At 41.9% G+C, this 20,649-nt stretch overlaps 1 protein-coding gene across 1 annotated transcript in view; it reads right to left on the reverse strand.

The window, feature by feature from the left end:
• LOC139402781 (scavenger receptor cysteine-rich type 1 protein M130-like) overlaps positions 1-20,039 on the reverse strand; it is a 58,273-nt gene extending 38,234 nt beyond the window's left edge. The window contains 10 exon segments of the mRNA XM_071146700.1: positions 11,817-11,835; positions 14,215-14,238; positions 14,241-14,345; positions 14,461-14,549; positions 14,648-14,746; positions 18,212-18,484; positions 18,610-18,915; positions 19,383-19,655; positions 19,887-19,916; positions 20,033-20,039. Coding sequence (XP_071002801.1) covers positions 11,817-11,835; positions 14,215-14,238; positions 14,241-14,345; positions 14,461-14,549; positions 14,648-14,746; positions 18,212-18,484; positions 18,610-18,915; positions 19,383-19,655; positions 19,887-19,916; positions 20,033-20,039 — 1,225 coding nt within the window.
• Positions 20,040-20,649: the final 610 nt, after the last annotated feature.

Consider the following 20,649-nt stretch of genomic DNA (forward strand, 5'->3'; position numbering starts at 1 on the left):
TTTATCAAGGGAGGCAAAATTCCCGCTGGTTTCTCTTTCATTCACTGCTGTGGGCAACAATATAATAAACCTACACAGTATCTAGAACTACACAATTATTAAATATTTACTGACTAGGAATTATAATAAACCACAGAGTATCTCGAACTACACAATTATTAAATATTTACTGACTAGAAAATATAATAAACCACACAGTTTCTAGAACTACACAATTATTACATATTTACTGACTAGAAAATATAATAAACCACACAGTTTCTAGAACTACACAACTACAAAATCTCAAAGTGAATGTAAATGCTATTTGGCCCTAAACAGACAGTCTGCCACTGTGAGCACCGTTTGTTCAAAAGACAAGTTCTAATTGACATACCAATTAGAACCTCACACAAAATATTAACATCTACAATAGAACCAATTGCCCTTTATGGAGGTAAACTGTGGGGTCCACTAACCAATCAAGATTGTAAATACTGCATGGAGAAATCACTAATTAATATCCATCACTAATTAATATCCATCACTAATTAATATCCATTACTAATTAATATCCATTACTAATTAATACCCATCACTAATTAATATTCATTACTAATTAATACACATCACTAATTAATATCCATCACTAATTAACATCCATCACTAATTAATACCCATCACTAATTAATACTCATTACTAATTAATACCCATCACTAATTAATATCCATCACTAATTAATACCCATTACTAATTAATATCCCTCACTAATTAATATCCATCACTAATTAACATCCATCACTAATTAATATCCATCACTAATTAATACCCATCACTAATTAATATCCATTACTAATTAATATCCATCAATAATTAATATTCATTACTAATTAATACCCATCAATAATTAATATCCATCAATAAGTAATATCCATCACTAATTAATATCCCTCACTAATTAATATCCATCAATAATTAATATCCATCACTAATTAATACCCATTACTAATTAATATCCATCACTAATTAATATCCACCACTAATTAACATCCATCACTAATTAATATCCATCACTAATTAATACCCATCACTAATTAATATCCATCACTAATTAACATCCATCACTAATTCATATCCATCACTAATTAATATCCATCACTAATTAATATCCATCACTAATTAATATCCATCACTAATTCATATCCAGAAACAAGACTTCAATGTCTATAACCACATAAAAACAAGAGACCAGCACTGAAATACCAAGAGATGAACATAGAGAAAAGTCCCTTCATCCAGCTGGTCCTGAAGCTTAGTTCACAAACCACTACTAACCCAACAAAGCCTCAGGACAGAACTCAGACAGTCTGGCCCAAACAAATTATAACCAGACATATATAAATGATGGCAAACTATCTGACCACTGTGACTGATAGAAAACTGACAAAAAAATTGACAATGTACAGACTCAGTGAGCATAGCCTTGCTATTGAGAGAGGTAGGCAGAGAGAAGACAGGCTATGTGCCCACTGCCCACAAAATGAGTTGGATACTGAGCTGTTCTTCCTAACCTCCTGCCAAATGTAAAACGATATAAGAGACACATGTTTCCCTCAGATTACAAAGACCCCAAAATAATTTGAAAACAAATATAATATTGTTATCTGTTAGGTAAAATACCACAGTGTGCAATCTTGTAATTTGTACTTCGACGTTTTGTACACACATCTCACACTCTCCTACACACACCAGCTGACTAAGAGGACCCTAGTGGAGCCAGGTGACTGAGAGGGCCCTAGTGGAGCCAGCTGACTGAGAGGGCCTTAGTGGAGCCAGCTGACTGAGAGGGCCCTAGTAGAGCCAGCTGACTGAGAGGGCCCTAGTGGAGCCAGCTGACTGAGAGCCCGCTGGCTCCACTAGGGCCCTCTCAACCAGCTGTCTGGTTGGACCTTTTGATCTTGACTCAGCTCATAGACCTCTATCATCTACACCCCTCCCTTCTCCTACTCTAACATAACACCAATATAATATATAATACATAATATATACTCTCATTCATTTACATAGAGACAGATACAATCAATCATTGACACACTGAATATACAACAGTCAGACGCATGACACCATCACAACTTAACTGACATTAGTGCCTGTCCCCAGATGGACAGTTAGACTACAGTAAAGTACATTTACAGGTGATCACATCATTGTCCTGCTTTGAGACACATTTTTACTGTCTGCTTCCAGTTGTATGTTATTTTACTAACCCTGCAAATTATAATATATCTTACAATATCAAAACATATCTCAGTAACTGTCACAAGTGTATATCATTATAACAGCATCCTACCTCTGCTCCACAACAGGGTCATCAGTACCACTGCAGGTATCATATCTGCCTCTAACTGGGGCTCCACTGAGCGAAACAAGTCTACTGTCATGAAGAGAGGACTGAAGAGTGAGAAATACTGCTAGGCTATATGACTTCTTTCTCATTACTTCCCTACTTCTATGACGTGACAAACTAAGCAGATAAGATCAGTTAAACCCACCTACATACAGGAAACACTGACATTAGAAAAACTCCACAGGAAACTGCTGGCAGAGCAGCAAAGTTACACATAGTGTGTCCTATAATATCACCTCTAACTTTCTACTGCTTGAGTTCACCTCTTATAGAATATTGGCTTAATGTTCGAGCACCTAAATATAAACAGTACCAGCACCCAAAATGAGTACTGATGAGGTCTCATGTTAGAGCAGGAGAAGGGGGGATGTGGTGTAGAAGCTAGAGGTCTGTTACCCAAGTCAACTCAACAGGCCTGATGCTATATGTCAGGGTCAGGCTGGGCTGGGCCAAGAGAGGAAAAGGATACTGGTTATGATGACATCACTGGTGAGAAGTCAGTGATACAAATATATTCAGCTGATTTAAATGTCAGTCTCTCTCTCCCTCCTCCCCTGTCTCCTTCTACCAACCCAGTCTCAATAAGTCCTATCTCTCTCTCTCTCTCATCTCTCTCTCCCTCCTCCCCCTGTCTCCTTCTACCAACTCAGTCTGTCAATAAGTCCTATCTCTCTCTCTCGCTCTCTCATCTCTCTCTCCCTCCTCCCCCTGTCTCCTTCTACCAACTCAGTCTGTCATTAAGTCCTATCTCTCTCTCTCTCATCTCTCTCTCCCTCCTCCCCTGTCTCCTACCAACTCAGTCTGTCAATAAGTCCTATCTCTCTCTCTCCCTCCTCCCCTGTCTCCTTCTACCAACTCAGTCTGTCATTAAGTCCTATCTCTCTCTCTCTCATCTCTCTCTCCCTCCTCCCCTGTCTCCTACCAACTCAGTCTGTCATTAAGTCCTATCTCTCTCTCGCTCTCATCTCTCTCTCCCTCCTCCCCTGTCTCCTTCTACCAACCCAGTCTGTCAATAAGTCCTATCTCTCTCTCTCTCATCTCTCTCTCCCTCCTCCCCTGTCTCCTTCTACCAACTCAGTCTGTCAATAAGAACTAAACTCAGCAAAAAAAGAAATGTCCTCTCACTGTCAACTGTGTTTATTTTCAGCAAGCTTAACATGTGTAAATATTTGTATGAACATAGCAAGATTCAACAACTGAGACATAAACTGAACAAGTTCCACAGACATGTGACTAAAAGAAATAGAATAATGTGTCCCTGAACAAAGGGGGAAGGGGGTCAAAATCAAAAGTAACAGTCAGTATCTGGTGTGGCCACCAGCTGCATTAAGTACTGTAGTGCATCTCCTCCTCATGGACTGCACCATATTTGCCAGTTCTTGCTGTGAGATGTTACCCCACTCTTCCACCAAGCCACCTGCAAGTTCCCAGACATTTCAGTTCCCAGACATGCCCTAGCCCTCACCCTCCTATCCAACAGGTCCCAGACGTGCCCTAGCCCTCACCCTCCTATCCAACAGGTCCCAGACGTGCCCTAGCCCTCACCCTCCAATCCAACAGGTCCCAGACGTGCCCTAGCCCTCACCCTCCTATCCAACAGGTCCCAGACGTGCCCTAGCCCTCTCCCTCCTATCCAACAGGTCCCAGACGTGCCTTAGCACTCACCCTCCGATCCAACAGGTCCCAGACGTGCTCAATGGGATTGAGATCCGGGCTCTTCGTTGGCCATGGCAGAACACTGATATTCCTGACTTGCAGGAAATCACGCACAGAACAAGCAGTAATGCTGGTGGCATTATCATGCTGGAGGGTCATGTCAGGATGAGCCTGCAGGAAGGGTACCACATGAGGGAGGAGGATGTCTTCCCTGTAACGCACAGCATTGAGACAACCTGCAATGACAACAAGCTCAGTCCGATGATGCTGTGACACACCGCCCCAGACCATGACGGACCCTCCACCTGCAAATCGATCCCGCTCCAGAGTACAGGCCTCGGTGTAAACCCTCATTCCTTCCTCACCCCTGGTGAGACAAAACGGCGACTCATCAGTGAAGAGCACTTTTGCCAGTCCTGTTTGGTCCAGCGACGGTGGGTTTGTGCCCATAGGTGACGTTGTTGCCAGTGATGTAACGCAGGTCCTCACCAGACAACAGGCCTACAAGCCCTCAGTCCAGCCTCTCTCAGCCTATTGCGGACAGTCTGAGCACTGATGGAGGGATTGTGCATTCCTGGTGTATATCGGGCAGTTGCTGTTGCCATCCTGTACCTGTCCCGTAGGTGTGATGTTTGGATGTACCGATCCTGTGCAGATGTTGTTACACGTGGTCTGCCACTGCGAGGATCATCAGCTGTCCATCCTGTCTCCCTGTAGAGCTGTCTTAGGCGTCTCACAGTACGGACATTGCAATTTATTGCCCTAGCCACATCTGCAGTTGTCATGCCTCCTTGCAGCATGCCTAAGGCACGTTCACGCAGATGAGCAGGGACCCTGGGCATCTTTCTTTTGGTGTTTTTCAGTCAGTAGAAAGGCCTCTTTAGTGTCCTAAGTTTTCATAACAGTGACCTTAATTGCCTACCATCTGTAAGCTGTTAGTGTCTTAACGACCGTTACACAGATGCATGTTCATTAATAGTTTATGGTTAACTGAACAAGCATGAAAAACAGTGTTAAGCCCTTTACAATGAAGATTTGTGTAGTTATTTGGATTTTTACTGTTACGGTTTTCTTCCGTCGAAGGAGAGGAGGACCAAAATGCAGCGTGGTTATCTTCATACATCTTTAATAAAGATAATGACGAACAATACAAAAACCACTAAACGTAATATGAAAAACCGAAACAGCACTATCTGGTACAACAAACACAGAGACAAGAACAATCACCCACGAAACACTCAAAGAATATGGCTGCCTAAATATGGTTCCCAATCAGAGACAACGACAAACACCTGCCTCTGATTGAGAACCACTCTACGCAACCATAGACTTACCTAGACAACTCTACTATACCACAATCCCATAACCTACAAAAACCCCAAGACAAAACACACCACATAAATAACCCATGTCACACCCTGGCCTGACCAAAATAATAAAGAAAAACACAAAATAATAAGACCAGGGAGTGACATTTACGAATTATCTTTGAAAGACAGGGTCCTGAAAAAGGGACATTTCTTTTTTTGCTGAGTTTCTCTCATCTCTCTTCCTCCTCCCTTGTCTCCTTCTCTCAACCCAGTCTGTCAGTAGGTCCTCTCTCTCTCTCTCTCTCCCCTTTCTCTCTCTCTCTCTCTCTCTCCCTCCCCCTCCCCCTCCTGAGAAATACTGCTAGGCTACATGACTTCTATCTCATCTCTTCCTTACTTACATCATGTGACAAACCTTTAAGCAGATAAGATCAGTTAAACACACCTACATACAGGAAACACTGACATTAGAAAAACTCCACAGGAAACTGCTGACAGAGCAGCAAAGTTACACATAGCGTGTCCTATAATATCACCTCTAACTTTCTACTGCTTGAGTTCACCTCTTATAGAATATTGGCTTAATGTTCCAGTACCTAAATATAAACAGTACCAGCACCCAAAATGAGTACTGATGAGGTCTCATGTTAGAGCAGGAGAAGGTGGGGATGTGGTGTAGAAGCTAGAGGTCTGTTACCCAAGTCAACTCAACAGGCCTGATGCTATATGTCAGGGTCAGGCTGGGCTGGGCCAAGAGAGGAAAAGGATACTGGTTATGATGACATCACTGGTGAGAAGTCAGTGATACAAATATATTCAGCTGATTTAAATGTCAGTCTCTCTCTCCCTCCTCCCCTGTCTCCTTCTACCAACTCAGTCTGTCAATAAGTCCTATCTCTCTCTCTCTCATCTCTCTCTCCCTCCTCCCCTGTCTCCTTCTACCAACTCAGTCTGTCAATAAGTCCTCTCTCTCTCTCTCATCTCTCTCTCCCTCCTCCCCTGTCTCCTTCTACCAACCCAGTCTCAATAAGTCCTATCTCTCTCTCTCTCATCTCTCTCTCCCTCCTCCCCTGTCTCCTTCTACCAACCCAGTCTGTCAATAAGTCCTCTCTCTCTCTCTCTCATCTCTCTCTCCCTCCTCCCCTGTCTCCTTCTACCAACCCAGTCTTATCTCTCTCTCTCATCTCTCTCATCTCTCTCTCCTCCCGTGTCTCCTTCTACCAACCCAGTCTGTCAATAAGTCCTATCTCTCTCTCTCTCTCTCTCTCTCTCATCTCTCTCTCCTCCCCTGTCTCCTTCTACCAACCCAGTCTCTCTCTCTCTCCTCCTGTCTCCTTCTACCAACCCAGTCTGTCAGTAAGAACTAAACTCAGCAAAAAAAGAAACGTCCTCTCACTGTCAACTGCCTTTATTTTCAGCAAACTTAACATGCGTAAATATTTGTATGAACATATCAACATATATATTCAACAACTGAGACATAAACTGAACAAGTTCCACAGACATGTGACTAACATAAATGTAATATGTGTCCCTGAACAAAGGGGGGAGGGGTCAAAATCAAAAGTAACAGTCAGTATCAGGTGTGGCCACCAGCTGCATTAAGTACTGCAGTGCATTTCCTCCTCATGGACTGCACCAGATTTACCAGTTATTGCTGTGGGATGTTACCCCACTCTTCCACAAAGGCACCTGCAAGTTCCCAGACATTTCTGGGGGGAATGGCCCTAGAATGCTAGAATGGGGAGGAGGACAATAAACAACAGAACGTATGGTGCTAGAATGGAGAGGAGTTCAGCAAATAACAGAATGTATGGTGCTAGAATGGAGAGGTCAATAAACAATATATTTAGATTCTCTTCACAACTAGACAGTTACAGTACATTTGACCTTAAAGTAAAATCCTAATTGTATATATACTTACCTATATAGACACACTTCCCAGGTTTGACAGAAAAAAACTTGCTACAAAGACTATTTTCCTGACTGTCTCTACTGATGGCCTCTAACAGCAGAATAAAATAAGTGGGTTATTTAAACAGCACTGAAACAGAGTAGGTTGCTAGTTGACGATGTGTTGTAAATTGTTTCAATGCTGCCGTCTACAGATCTTCTAATGCATTGTAATACCACATGTACCAATACAGTAGAATAGACAGGGACACTGTGTAATGATACAATGACCCTCCATCCAATGTTCTGCTGCTGTTGTGCAACATTGTGACGCCACTGACATGTTTACAGGTTGCCATGCCGACAAAAGAGAAGGTGTTTTCATTCTGTAACAAGGCCTTCACTTCAGTCTGGATGGCTGGTTGACTGCAGACAGGTTACACAGTATCAGTGGAGGTGTTAGGCTGTTTCTGCTCTCCTCCCAACTACTAATGGAATTGTCCTGCCAATGCAACGTATGAAAATGTATCCAGTCACTACTGTAAGTCTCTCTGGATAAGAGCGTCTGCTAAATGACTCACATGTTCAATGTAATGTTCAGGTTGACAATATCAATGGAATAGACCAAAGCAGAGCCATGTATTTAGATATGAACAGATATCTCGATTGAGGATAATGTCAGTATTTAGCTACGTTATTAGCTGTTTTGCTCACCAAAGGTGGAACAAAGTGAAACTGTTGATGTCAAAGCCTCAGTTCAGGGAGAGTAGTGGGTGAAACCATTCACCTCAGGAAAAGGGGTGATATAAATAACGTTTCCTTTCATTATGTATTACTGAATTCATTAAAATATTTGCTGCCATTGTAGTAAGGTTGATAATACGAGAGGTCTTCGGACCTACCATGTTTGTATAATTTTCTTTGAAAGAACAACTAGTGTGTTTTGAGTGCTTCTCCCCTATTTGGGAAGTTGGTCTGCCCGCTCCTCAGTCTGACAGATATTCTGAGAGCAGGTTCGAGTCCTCTTCCTCTGTACATAAAAACTGTTTCAAACTGTATAACACAATAGTGGTTTTGGAAAACTGGTTCATATATCCTAAAGTCAATAGCGAATGTGGCTCTGTAGATATTTATTTAGCCGTTCATGAATTGAAGACCTATTTCAGCCAGTTAACCAAGTTGTTGCTGTCTTAGCTAGCCGTGTTAATGACGAGCTAACGAGCACCGTTGGTCTCTGCACTACAATGTCACGCTAGTTATTACCAGCAGGTGATTTACTAGCAGGTGACTTGTTGAAATATTAAGTGAATGTTTATTTTCTTATTACCTTAAAAGGTTTATATAAAAGGGTTGTACTTGTGCTCTGTATTTATGGATTAATATCACTTCACACTGAGGGTTTGTATCAATAACGTTACTGTTGTTCCTATCTAACAGATATCTTGTGTCCTACCTAACCATGTATCACTACTGTTGTTCCTATCTAACAGATATCTTGTGTCCTACCTAACCATGTGTCACTACTGTTGTTCCTATCTAACAGATATCTTGTGTCCTACCTTACCATGTGTCACTACTGTTGCTCCTATCTAACAGATATCTTGTGTCCTACCTAACCATGTATCACTATTGTTGCTCCTGTCTAACAGATATCTTGTGTCCTACCTAACCATGTGTCACTACTGTTGTTCCTATCTAATACATATCTTGTGTCCTACCTAACCAGTGAACGTGTGGCTGTGACCGTCCTGTCAATGCCTGTCATCACTGTTTGTTATCTTTTACTGCAGATAGGTGTCTGTACTATATAAACACTGCTAATACAACAATAGTGCTAGGTGTCTGTACTATATAAACACTGCTAATCCAACAATAGTGCTAGGTGTCTGTACTATATAAACACTGCTAATCCAACAATAGTGCTAGGTGTCTGTACTATATAAACACTGCTAATCCAACAATAGTGTAGATGTCTGTACTATATAAACACTGTTAATCCAACAATAGTGCTAGGTGTCTGTACTATATAAATACTGCTAATACAACAATAGTGCTAGGTGTCTGTACTATATAAATACTGCTAATACAACAATAGTGCTAGGTGTCTGTACTATATAAACACTGCTAATCCAACAATAGTGCTAGGTGTCTGTACTATATAAACACTGCTAATCCAACAATAGTGCTAGGTGTCTGTACTATAGAAACACTGCTAATCCAACAATAGTGCTAGGTGTCTGTACTATATAAACACTGCTAATCCAACAATAGTGCTAGATATCTATATAATAGATCTTCTCAAAATTGAGTTTGTCTTTGCAGGGGGACTCTTATTTAGAAGAAAATAATCTACTGTTGTGTTGCCAGCATATTATCCTGCTGCCAGCATAACAGTAATATAGGAGTTTAACCTCATATTTGTACGGTGTGCTGCGAGGTACAAACTGCACAAAAATATACAGAGAAGGAGATCAATAATAGGTTATTTCCACCAGGGGGTGACAAACGCCAGTTAATATTCCAGAAGAGAGCATCACAGAATTAATAGGCTCCCTTTGCCAAGTGGTCAATTTGGAGATCCTCCGGCCTGGGTCAGGGGTGCGTCCCAAAAGTATTTACTGCTTCGTGATGTGTGCACTCATTCACTACTCCTCATTAAGTGTAAAAACATTGTAATGGAGAAGACCAGGTTTCCCCAGCCAGGTACCACCACAACAAATACCTATCAGTCAATATATCATCAAATCCTTTATGATGAGACAATTTGACTTCAGGTGTTTCAGTGGTGGTCTGGAACAACATCCTGCAAAGCCTGTATCTCTCCAGGGTGACTGTATCTCTCCAGGGTTGGTGGGTGACTGTATCTCTCCAGGGTTGGTGGGTGACTGTATCTCTCCAGGGTTGGTGGGTGACTGTATCTCTCCAGGGTTGGTGGGTGACTGTATCTCTCCAGGGTTGGTGGGTGACTGTATCTCTCCAGGGTTGGTGGGTGACTGTATCTCTCCAGGGTTGGTGGGTGACTGTATCTCTCCAGGGTTGGTGGGTGACTGTATCTCTCCAGGGTTGGTGGGTGACTGTATCTCTCCAGGGTTGGTGACTGCTGGACCCTGATCAGACAGGAGTAGTTGGCTCTGCATTTACACTCTCACACACACACACACACAACAATACATCATAGTCTATGGAGGATAAATAACTACACACCAGTACAACAATACATCATAGTCTATGTGGAGGATAAATAACTACACACCAGGACAACAATACATCATAGTCTATGGAGGATAAATAACTACACACCAGGACAACAATACATCATAGTCTATGGAGGATAAATAACTACATTGATGTCTTCTCTTCTCTCGTCCTGTTTGTTTGTAGTTTCTCAATGTTTGAATTATCAGGTGTTATTATTAGCCCCTCATCTGTGTGTGTGAGAGAGACAGACAGACAATAAGAGAGACAGAAGGAGCGAGAGAGACACAGAGAGACAGAAGAGTCCCCTAAGCAAGCTGGACCTGGTGCTCTGTTCACAAACACAAACAGACCCCACAGATCCCCAGGATAGCAAACATATTAGACCCAACCAATCATGAGAAAACAAAAAGATAATTACTTGACACTCCTGGAAAGAATCAACCAAAAGAAAAGAGCAAACTAGAACAGAGAGAACACAGTGGCAGAATACCTGACCACTGTGACTGACCCTGAACAGAGAGTACACAGTGGCAGAATACCTGACCACTGTGACTGACCCTAAACAGAGAGTACACAGCGGCAGAATACCTGACCACTGTGACTGACCCTAAACAGAGAGTACACAGCGGCAGAATACCTGACCACTGTGACTGACCCTGAACAGAGAGTACACAGCGGCAGAATACCTGACCACTGTGACTGACCCTGAACAGAGAGTACACAGTGGCAGAATACCTGACCACTGTGACTGACCCTGAACAGAGAGTACACAGTGGCAGAATACCTGACCACTGTGACTGACCCTAAACAGAGAGTACACAGTGGCAGAATACCTGACCACTGTGACTGACCCTAAACAGAGAGTACACAGTGGCAGAATACCTGGCCACTGTGACTGACCCTGAACAGAGAGTACACAGTGGCAAAATACCTGACCACTGTGACTGACCCTAAACAGAGAGTACACAGTGGCAGAATACCTGACCACTGTGACTGACCCTGAACAGAGAGTACACAGTGGCAGAATACCTGACCACTGTGACTGACCCTAAACAGAGAGTACACAGCGGCAGAATACCTGACCACTGTGACTGACCCTGAACAGAGAATACACAGTGGCAGAATACCTGACCACTGTGACTGACCCTGAACAGAGAGTACACAGTGGCAGAATACCTGACCACTGTGACTGACCCTGAACAGAGAGAACACAGTGGCAGAATACCTGACCACTGTGACTGACCCTGAACAGAGAGTACACAGTGGCAGAATACCTGACAACTGTGACTGACCCTAAACAGAGAGTACACAGCGGCAGAATACCTGACCACTGTGACTGACCCTGAACAGAGAGTACACAGCGGCAGAATACCTGACCACTGTGACTGACCCTGAACAGAGAGTACACAGTGGCAGAATACCTGACCACTGTGACTGACCCCAACTTAAAGACAGCTTTGACTATGTACAGACTGAGTGAGCATAGCCTTGCTATTGAGAAAGGCCACCGTAGGCAGACCTCAAATCAAATAGTTACGAGCCCCTAACTAACAATGCAGTTTATAGAAATATGGATAAGAATAAGAAATGAAAGTAACAAGTAATTAAAGAGCAGCAGTAAAATAACAACAGCAGGACTATATACAGGTCAGAAACTGGCTCTCCAGAGAAGACAGGCTATGTGCCCACAGCCCACAAAATGAGGTGGAAACTGAGATGCACTTCCTATCCTCCTGCCAAATGTATGACCAGTTAATTCATACTGTATGTTGTAGTCTGTCCAAGAGGGAAATCACACAGACTGATCTCAGTTAATTCATACTGTATGTTGTAGTCTGTCTAATAATTAAATCACACAAGACTGATCTCAGTTAATTCATACTGTATGTTGTAGTCTGTCCAAGAGGGAAATCACACAGACTGATCTCAGTTAATTCATACTGTATGTTGTAGTCTGTCTAATAATTAAATCACACAAGACTGATCTCAGTTAATTCATACTGTATGTTGTAGTCTGTCCAAGAGGGGAATCACACAAGACTAACAGCCTGTAATTTTATTAAAAGCATTTAGTTGATTACATGGCAGTTTAGAGAGCAACATCACAACACTAATCTACTTCATAATCAATAATCTATATCATAACATTTATAATCAATAACATTATCTCTATACTACTAACAACATAACACTAATCTACATCATAATATAATAACATTTATAATCAATAACATCATTATCTATATACTACTAACAACATAACACTAATCTACATCATAATCAATATCATAACATTTATAATCAATAACATCATTATCTCTATACTACTAACAACAGAACACTAATCTACATCATAATCAATATCATAACATTTATAATCAATAACATCATTATCTATATACTACTAACAACAGAACACTAATCTACATCATAATCAATATCATAACGTTTATAATCAATAACATTATCGCTATACTACTAACAACATAACACTAATCTACATCATAATCAATATCATAACATTTATAATCAATAACATTATCGCTATACTACTAACAACATAACACTAATCTACATCATAATCAATATCATAACGTTTATAATCAATAACATCATGAGAGGTAAACAACAACAAACCCCTTTATTAAATTTTTTTTTTAAATACAAAGAATGAACAGATGATTATAATAATACCTGGACTAATAATGGAGACACTTCAAGATAAAGAGTCTAAGAGACACTAAATAAGATAAAGAATCTAAGAGACACTAAATAAGATAAAGAATCTAAGAGACACTAAATAAGATAAAGAATCTAAGAGACACTAAATAAGATAAAGAATCTAAGAGACACTAAATAAGATAAAGAATCTAAGAGACACTAAATAAGATAAAGAATCTAAGAGACACTAAATAAGATAAAAAATCTAAGAGACACTAAATAAGATAAAGAATCTAAGAGACACTAAATAAGATAAAGAATCTAGGAGACACTAAATAAGACAAAGAATCTAAGAGACACTAAATAAGATAAAGAATCTAAGAGACACTGAATAAGATAAAGAATCTAAGAGACAATAAATAAGATAAAGAATCTAACAGACATTAAATAAGACAAAAAAATAAAGATAAGAAGCAATACTGGAACATGAAACAGACGTAATTGAGCTGCTCTCTTAAAATAATTAAATTACCAAAATCCCATGTTATCGAATTCCCATGTTAACAAAACAACATTTTCCCCCAAACCCCATGTTCCCCAGAACCCCATGTCACCCAAAACCCCATGTTCCCCAGAACCCCATGTTACCCAAAACCCCATGTTACCAGAACCCCATGTTACCCAAAACCCCATGTTACCAAAACCCCATGTTACCCAGAACCCCATGTTACCCAGAACCCCATGTTACCCAAAACCCCATGTTACCCAAAACCCCATGTTACCAAAACCCCATGTTACCCAGAACCCCATGTTACCCAAAACCCCATGTTACCCAGAACCCCATGTTACCCAAAACCCCATGTTACCCAAAACCCCATGTTTCTCTGGTGGTAAAAACCAAACTAAATGAATAATGGTGGTTGCAGTCACTCCTTTTAGATTTCTTCCAAGGTTCTAGAAAGAGAAACTAATTCTGAACTTGTTATTAAAATTAGAACCACTTCAGGTTTGTCACCACATTTTAAACACCAGTCCACTGCTGACCATCGATTTAAAACACAAAACTGACCTAAGATCAGCATGTAGGGTCAGCTTCATTCTACTCCTACTCCGTCCCCTGGGCTGCTCTCTCCTCTCCCGGTCCAGCTTCAGCTCTGGAGCTCAGAGAGACCATCTCCATGGCATTGACATAAAGATCCATGCTGCTCACCCTGTTCACTCTCTTCTGCCTCCTGGTGGGCTAGGGAGACACAGCACCAACAGTCAGACATTTACTCTCTAGTATCTCCATTCTCTCCCCCTCACCCTCACCCTCTAGTTTAAATGACTTGTAACGTCTGAGTAAATGTCTTTACCTTGTAGTACAGGTAGGAGGTGGTGATGGCTGTCAGTAGGATCAGCAGCACTACAACGTGTCTGATGATGAAGGCTGGCAGAGGAGAGGCTGTAAACAGAAACACACGAGGGGACTGATCATCATCACATAGATCTGTGGGAAATCTGTCAATGACAAAGTTATAAGTCTGGTTCATGTTCACTTACCTGTGATGGTGAGGGAGAGGAGCTCACTCTCAGAGGAGAATTTATGAGAGAAAACATAATTGTCATAAACACAGCTGTAGTTCCCTTGGTGGGAGTCATCTGCAGCAGGGAAGAGGAAGGCAGCAGAGTGATTGACAGCTGGCTGGGTCTGGGTTCTGTTGGAGCCGGTGAACGTGAGGAGGAAGGAGCCTCCTGGGTACTGTGGCTGAGTGGAGCAGGTGATGGTGAAGTTGTAGCCCCTGAACATCTCGGGCCCCTGGTGGCTCCTGGACACCCCTCCCATTGGGTCAGTCAGGAAGATATCAGGCTGGACCAGGTGATCTGTAACAAATCAAATTAGAGTTTATTTGTCACGTGCACCGAATACAACAGGTGTAGACCTGACAGTGAAATGCTGAATACAGCAGCTGTAGACCTGACAGTGAAATGCTTACCTACAGGCCCTAACCAACAGTGCAATTTTTAAGTAAAAAATATATATTATGTGAGCAACAGATTAGTAAAAACAACAGTAAAAAGACAGTGAATATAACCTGTATATAACCTCTCTACTGTATATAACCTCTCTACTGTATATAACCTCTCTACTGTATATAACCTCTCTACTGTATATAGCCTATCTACTGTATATAACCTCTCTACTATATATTACCTCTCTACTGTATATAACCTCTCTACTGTATATAACCTCTCTACTGTATATAGCCTCTCTACTACATATAACCTCTCTTCTGTATATAACCTCTCTACTGTATATAGCCTCTCTACTGTATATAACCTCTCTACTGTATATAGCCTCTCTACTGTATATAACCTCTCTACTGTATATAACCTCTCTACTGTATATAGCCACTCTACTGTATTTTGCCTCTCTACTGTATATAACCTCTCTACTGTAAATAGCCTCTACTGTATATAGCCACTCTACTGTATTTTGCTTCTCTACTGTATATAACCTCTCTACTGCATATAACCTCTCTACTGTATTTTACCTCACTACATACAGTAGAGAGGTTATATACAGTAGAGGCTATATACAGTAGAGAGGCTATATACAGTAGGGAGGCTATATACAGTAGAGAGGCTATATACAGTAGAGAAGCTATATACAGTAGAGAGGTTATATACAGTAGAGAGACTATATACAGTAGAGAGGTTATATACAGTAGAGAGGCTATATACAGTAGAGAGGCTATATTCAGTAGAGAGACTATATACAGTAGAGAGGCTATATACAGTAGAGAGGTTATATACAGTAGAGAGGCTATATACAGTAGAGAGGTTATATACAGTAGAGAGGTTATATACATCAGAGAGGCTATATACAACAGAGAGGTTATATACAGTAGAGAGGCTATATACAATAGAGAGGTTATATACAGTAGAGAGGTTATTTACAGTGGAGAGGCTATATACAGGTGAGTGATCGCTGTCCTGACATCCAGAAGCTCTTTGTCTAATCTGAGGTGAGTGATCTCTGTCCTGATATCCAGAAGCTCTTTGTCTAATCCGAGGTGAGTGATCGCTGTCCTGACATCCAGAAGCTCTTTGTCTAATCTGAGGTGAGTGATCTCTGTCCTGATATCCAGAAGATCTTTGTCTAATCCGAGGTGAGTGATCGCTGTCCTGACATCCAGAAGCTCTTTGTCTAATCCGAGGTGAGTGATCGCTGTCCTGATATCCAGGAGCTCTTTGTCTAATCCGAGGTGAGTGATAACTGTCCTGATATCCAGAAGATCTTTGTCTAATCCGAGGTGAGTGATCGCTGTCCTGATATCCAGAAGCTCTTTGTCTAATCCGAGGTAAGTGATCGCTGTCCTGATATCCAGAAGCTCTTTGTCTAATCCGAGGTGAGTGATCTCTGTCCTGATATCCAGAAGCTCTTTGTCTAATCCGAGGTGAGTGATCGCTGTCCTGATATCCAGAAGCTCTTTGTCTAATCCGAGGTGAGTGATCTCTGTCCTGATATCCAGAAGCTCTTTGTCTAATCCGAGGTGAGTGATCGCTGTCCTGACATCCAGAAGCTCTTTGTCTAATCTGAGGTGAGTGATCTCTGTCCTGATATCCAGAAGATCTTTGTCTAATCCGAGGTGAGTGATCGCTGTCCTGACATCCAGAAGCTCTTTGTCTAATCCGAGGTGAGTGATCGCTGTCCTGATATCCAGGAGCTCTTTGTCTAATCCGAGGTGAGTGATAACTGTCCTGATATCCAGAAGATCTTTGTCTAATCCGAGGTGAGTGATCGCTGTCCTGATATCCAGAAGCTCTTTGTCTAATCCGAGGTGAGTGATCGCTGTCCTGATATCCAGAAGCTCTTTGTCTAATCCGAGGTGAGTGATCGCTGTCCTGATATCCAGAAGCTCTTTGTCTAATCTGAGGTGAGTGATCTCTGTCCTGATATCCAGAAGATTTTTGTCTAATCCGAGGTGAGTGATCGCTGTCCTGATATCCAGAAGCTCTTTGTCTAATCCGAGGTGAGTGATCTCTGTCCTGATATCCAGAAGCTCTTTGTCTAATCCGAGGTGAGTGATCTCTGTCCTGATATCCAGAAGCTCTTTGTCTAATCCGAGGTGAGTGATCACTGTCCTGAAATCCAGAAGATCTTTTTTTCCGTAAAATACGGTGGCAGAAACATTATGAACAAAATAAATTATAAATAAAGCAAATAACACACAAAAAAAACACATAATAGCACAACTGGTTAGTCTAGTAAAACTGCTGCCATTTCTTCAGGCGCCATTATATTTCATAACAATAAAAGAGAACAAGAAAAACCTCTTCAACTAGTTTCCTATAGATATGACAATAACATCAGCATGTAACAGTGCCAGCCACCCTCCCTCACAGGGCAACATGAGTAGTGGGCCTACAGTCACTGAGACAACATATGTTGATATCAGGCTGAAGCAGGACATCTGGAACAAGAGGAGAGAAAAAGAAAACGTAGCTCCTCAACTACTTTCCTCATTTAGATATGACAATAACATGACATGTGACAGTGGTAGTGAGTAGAGACATTCACTGAGATAACACTCAAATACAAAGCATTCTGGGATATTTAAGTTGTATTTGATTCCTACTTGACTGAGTGATCTATTTAGTAAAGCAGACTGACAAGCTAAACAGTCATCATGAGAGGTGCAGAGGAAGTTGTATGAATGAAGGAAATCAGTTGAATATAATTATAATATGTTGATATTTCCTGAGCAGATCACTGTGAGTCCAGGAAGGAGATATAATACATGGACAAAAGTATGTGGAACTCAGCAGTGAGTTTTACAACAGAGGATTATTTTTAGGCTCTACGTGGTTCAACACTCGGTGGTCCGTTCTGTGAGCTTGTGTTGTCTACCACTTCACTGCTGAGCCGTTGTTACTACTAGACGTGCCACGTTAAGTCACTGAGATATTCAGTAAGTCCAATCTACTGTCAATGTTTGTCTATGGAGATTGCATGACTGTGTGCTTAATGTTATACACCTGTCAGCAACAGGTGTGGCTTAAATAGCCGAAACCACTAGTGTCCACAAACTTTTGGCCATATAGTGTATCTTGTTATATTACCTGAGCAGATCAATGTGAATCCAGGAGAGAGATCATAACTTCTCCAACACTCCCTCAGTGAAGACTCAGACCCAGAACAGGAAACTCTAAACCCTCTAGTGGTGTTTCCAGGAAGTACTGAAACTGTGGAGCCACAACCCAGCTGTCTACAAACTACTGCAGCTACATCGTCCCAGTCTTCAGTTCCCACAGTCCTCCACTCTCCCTGGTAGTACCACTCCACTCCACCAGCACAGCGACTGCCTCCTCCCACCAGCCTCACATCATCAGGCTCTGAGAAAAGAAAAGAGAGAGACAGTAATCTTGCTATTTTCTCACTAAAACACACCTATTATGTCTCTCATATTCTTCACTCCAGGTGAGAAACAATGTTGATTGAGTGACAAACTGTTTCTTACCTGAGCAGGTGAGTCCAACAGCATTACCAGGTAGGCAGGTGTTGTTCTCTCTGTCTGAGGTGTCACAGTCCAGGAGAAGGGACTCATTACCTTTACACTGGAACTCTTTATCCCAGGTCTGACCCTCACCTTCTCCATAGAGCCCCCCCTGTAGAGCTGCAGGAGCCCCACAGCCAACATCCCTACAGACTACCTCTGCATCCTGCCGGTCAAAGTCAGCTTCACACACTGAGGCCCAGGACTGATTGGACTTCACCTCCACTCTCCCAGAGCAGAGACCAGCTCCACCCACAAGCCGCACAGACTCTGGAGAAAAAGAGTTGGTTGAACATTCAATCAGTTTTGTTGATGACACTGTCAAGGACTAAACACAAATATGTTGGATAAAAGATTGTAGTTTGCTATGTTTGATACTGTAAGAGGTAGAAATGGGTTCTTAGTCACTCAGGATCGGGTTGGGAATAATGCAGGCAGGAGACAGGAATAAGTTCACTTCACTTTATAGAAAATAAACAGCTGGACATCCATCAGGCAGCTTCACTTCAGTACCATCTGAACTACAATGATCTGCCCATGAACATCTCCCATAAACCAATATGACAAACACAAATATAATGTTTAAATACATCTGACATCTCTCCCTCTATTTAAATTAAATAAAAACACATAAAACATGATACATGGTAATATTGTATAATGTATAAATAAATCTCTCAATATGACCAGTCTCTTACCTGAACAGGTCACATGACGATAATATTCACCATTACAGCCACCAGGATATATTTCTGTGATGTCACACTGTCTAATAGAAGACTCATCTCCCCTGCAACCATATATATATAGTCTGACTCCTCTTCTTCCATCTTCAATCAGAACTCCAGATTCAGCTACAGGATTCCCACAGTCCAGCTCTCTACACACAACCTTGGCCTCTTTCATTCTCCACCACCCAGGACATAGACTCAACCACTTTCCTCTGTAGAAGACTTCCACTGTCCCAGAACAGGAAGTGGTCCCATCCACCAGTCTGACTGATTGTTCAGCTGTAAACAGCAGAGAGGAAAACACAGTGGTGAGGACAGATGATGACAGTGATTCTGTTATTCTAACAGCAGTAGTGCTTTGTGGTTGACAAGTATTAGTAGCTCCATAAAACACTACTTGTTATTGGGTTTTAGAATGGTTTGTATGGATACGTGAATTTCTCCATGTGGGATAATAAAGTTGACTAATATTGAACTGCTATAATCACTGTAGATTTATACTCTACCTACCTGGTGGACTGACGCTTTGAGCCTGGAGATCTGAGGAGAAAGAGAGAGACAGAGAGATAGAGAAAGACAGAGACCGAGAGAAACCAAGGAGAAAGGGAGGAGTCAGAGGAAGAGAGAGACAGAGGTTAAATGAACATCAACATGACCTTTCATGATGTGATGGGGAAGACAGGCTTATCGTTGGTATGGTGCAACAACACCCATGTGTACATACACTATATATACAAAAGTATGTGGACACCCCTTCAAATTAGTGGATTCTATTTCAGCCACACCCCTTCTAACAGATGTATAAAATCAAGCACTCAGCCATGCAATCTCCATAGACAAACATTGTCAGTAGAATTGAGTTAATGAACTCCTCCCCTCTCCTCCCACCTCTACTCTTCTCCCCATCTCCCCCTCTCTTCCCCTCTTCTCCCCCTCTCTTCCCCTCTTCTCCCCTCTCTTCTCCCCCTTCTCCCCCTCTCTTCTCCCCCTTCTCCCCCCTCTCTTCTGCTCCCCCTTCTCCCCCTCTCTCTTCATCTTCTCCCCCTTCTCACCCTCTTTTCTCCCCCTTCTCCCCCCTCTCCTCTTCTCTCCCTTCTCCCCCTCTCTTTTCATCTTCTCCCCCTCTCCCCTTCTCCCCCTTCTCCCCCCTCCTCCTTTTCACCACCTCTCTTCTCCCTTCTCTCCCTCTCTTCTCCTAAACTCCCCCCTCTACTCTTCTCCCACTCTCCTCTTCTCCCCCTCTACTCTTCTCTCCCTATCTTCTCTTTTTCTC

Source organism: Oncorhynchus clarkii, unplaced genomic scaffold (assembly GCF_045791955.1).
Source record: "Oncorhynchus clarkii lewisi isolate Uvic-CL-2024 unplaced genomic scaffold, UVic_Ocla_1.0 unplaced_contig_1599_pilon_pilon, whole genome shotgun sequence".
Taxonomy (NCBI): domain Eukaryota; kingdom Metazoa; phylum Chordata; class Actinopteri; order Salmoniformes; family Salmonidae; genus Oncorhynchus; species Oncorhynchus clarkii.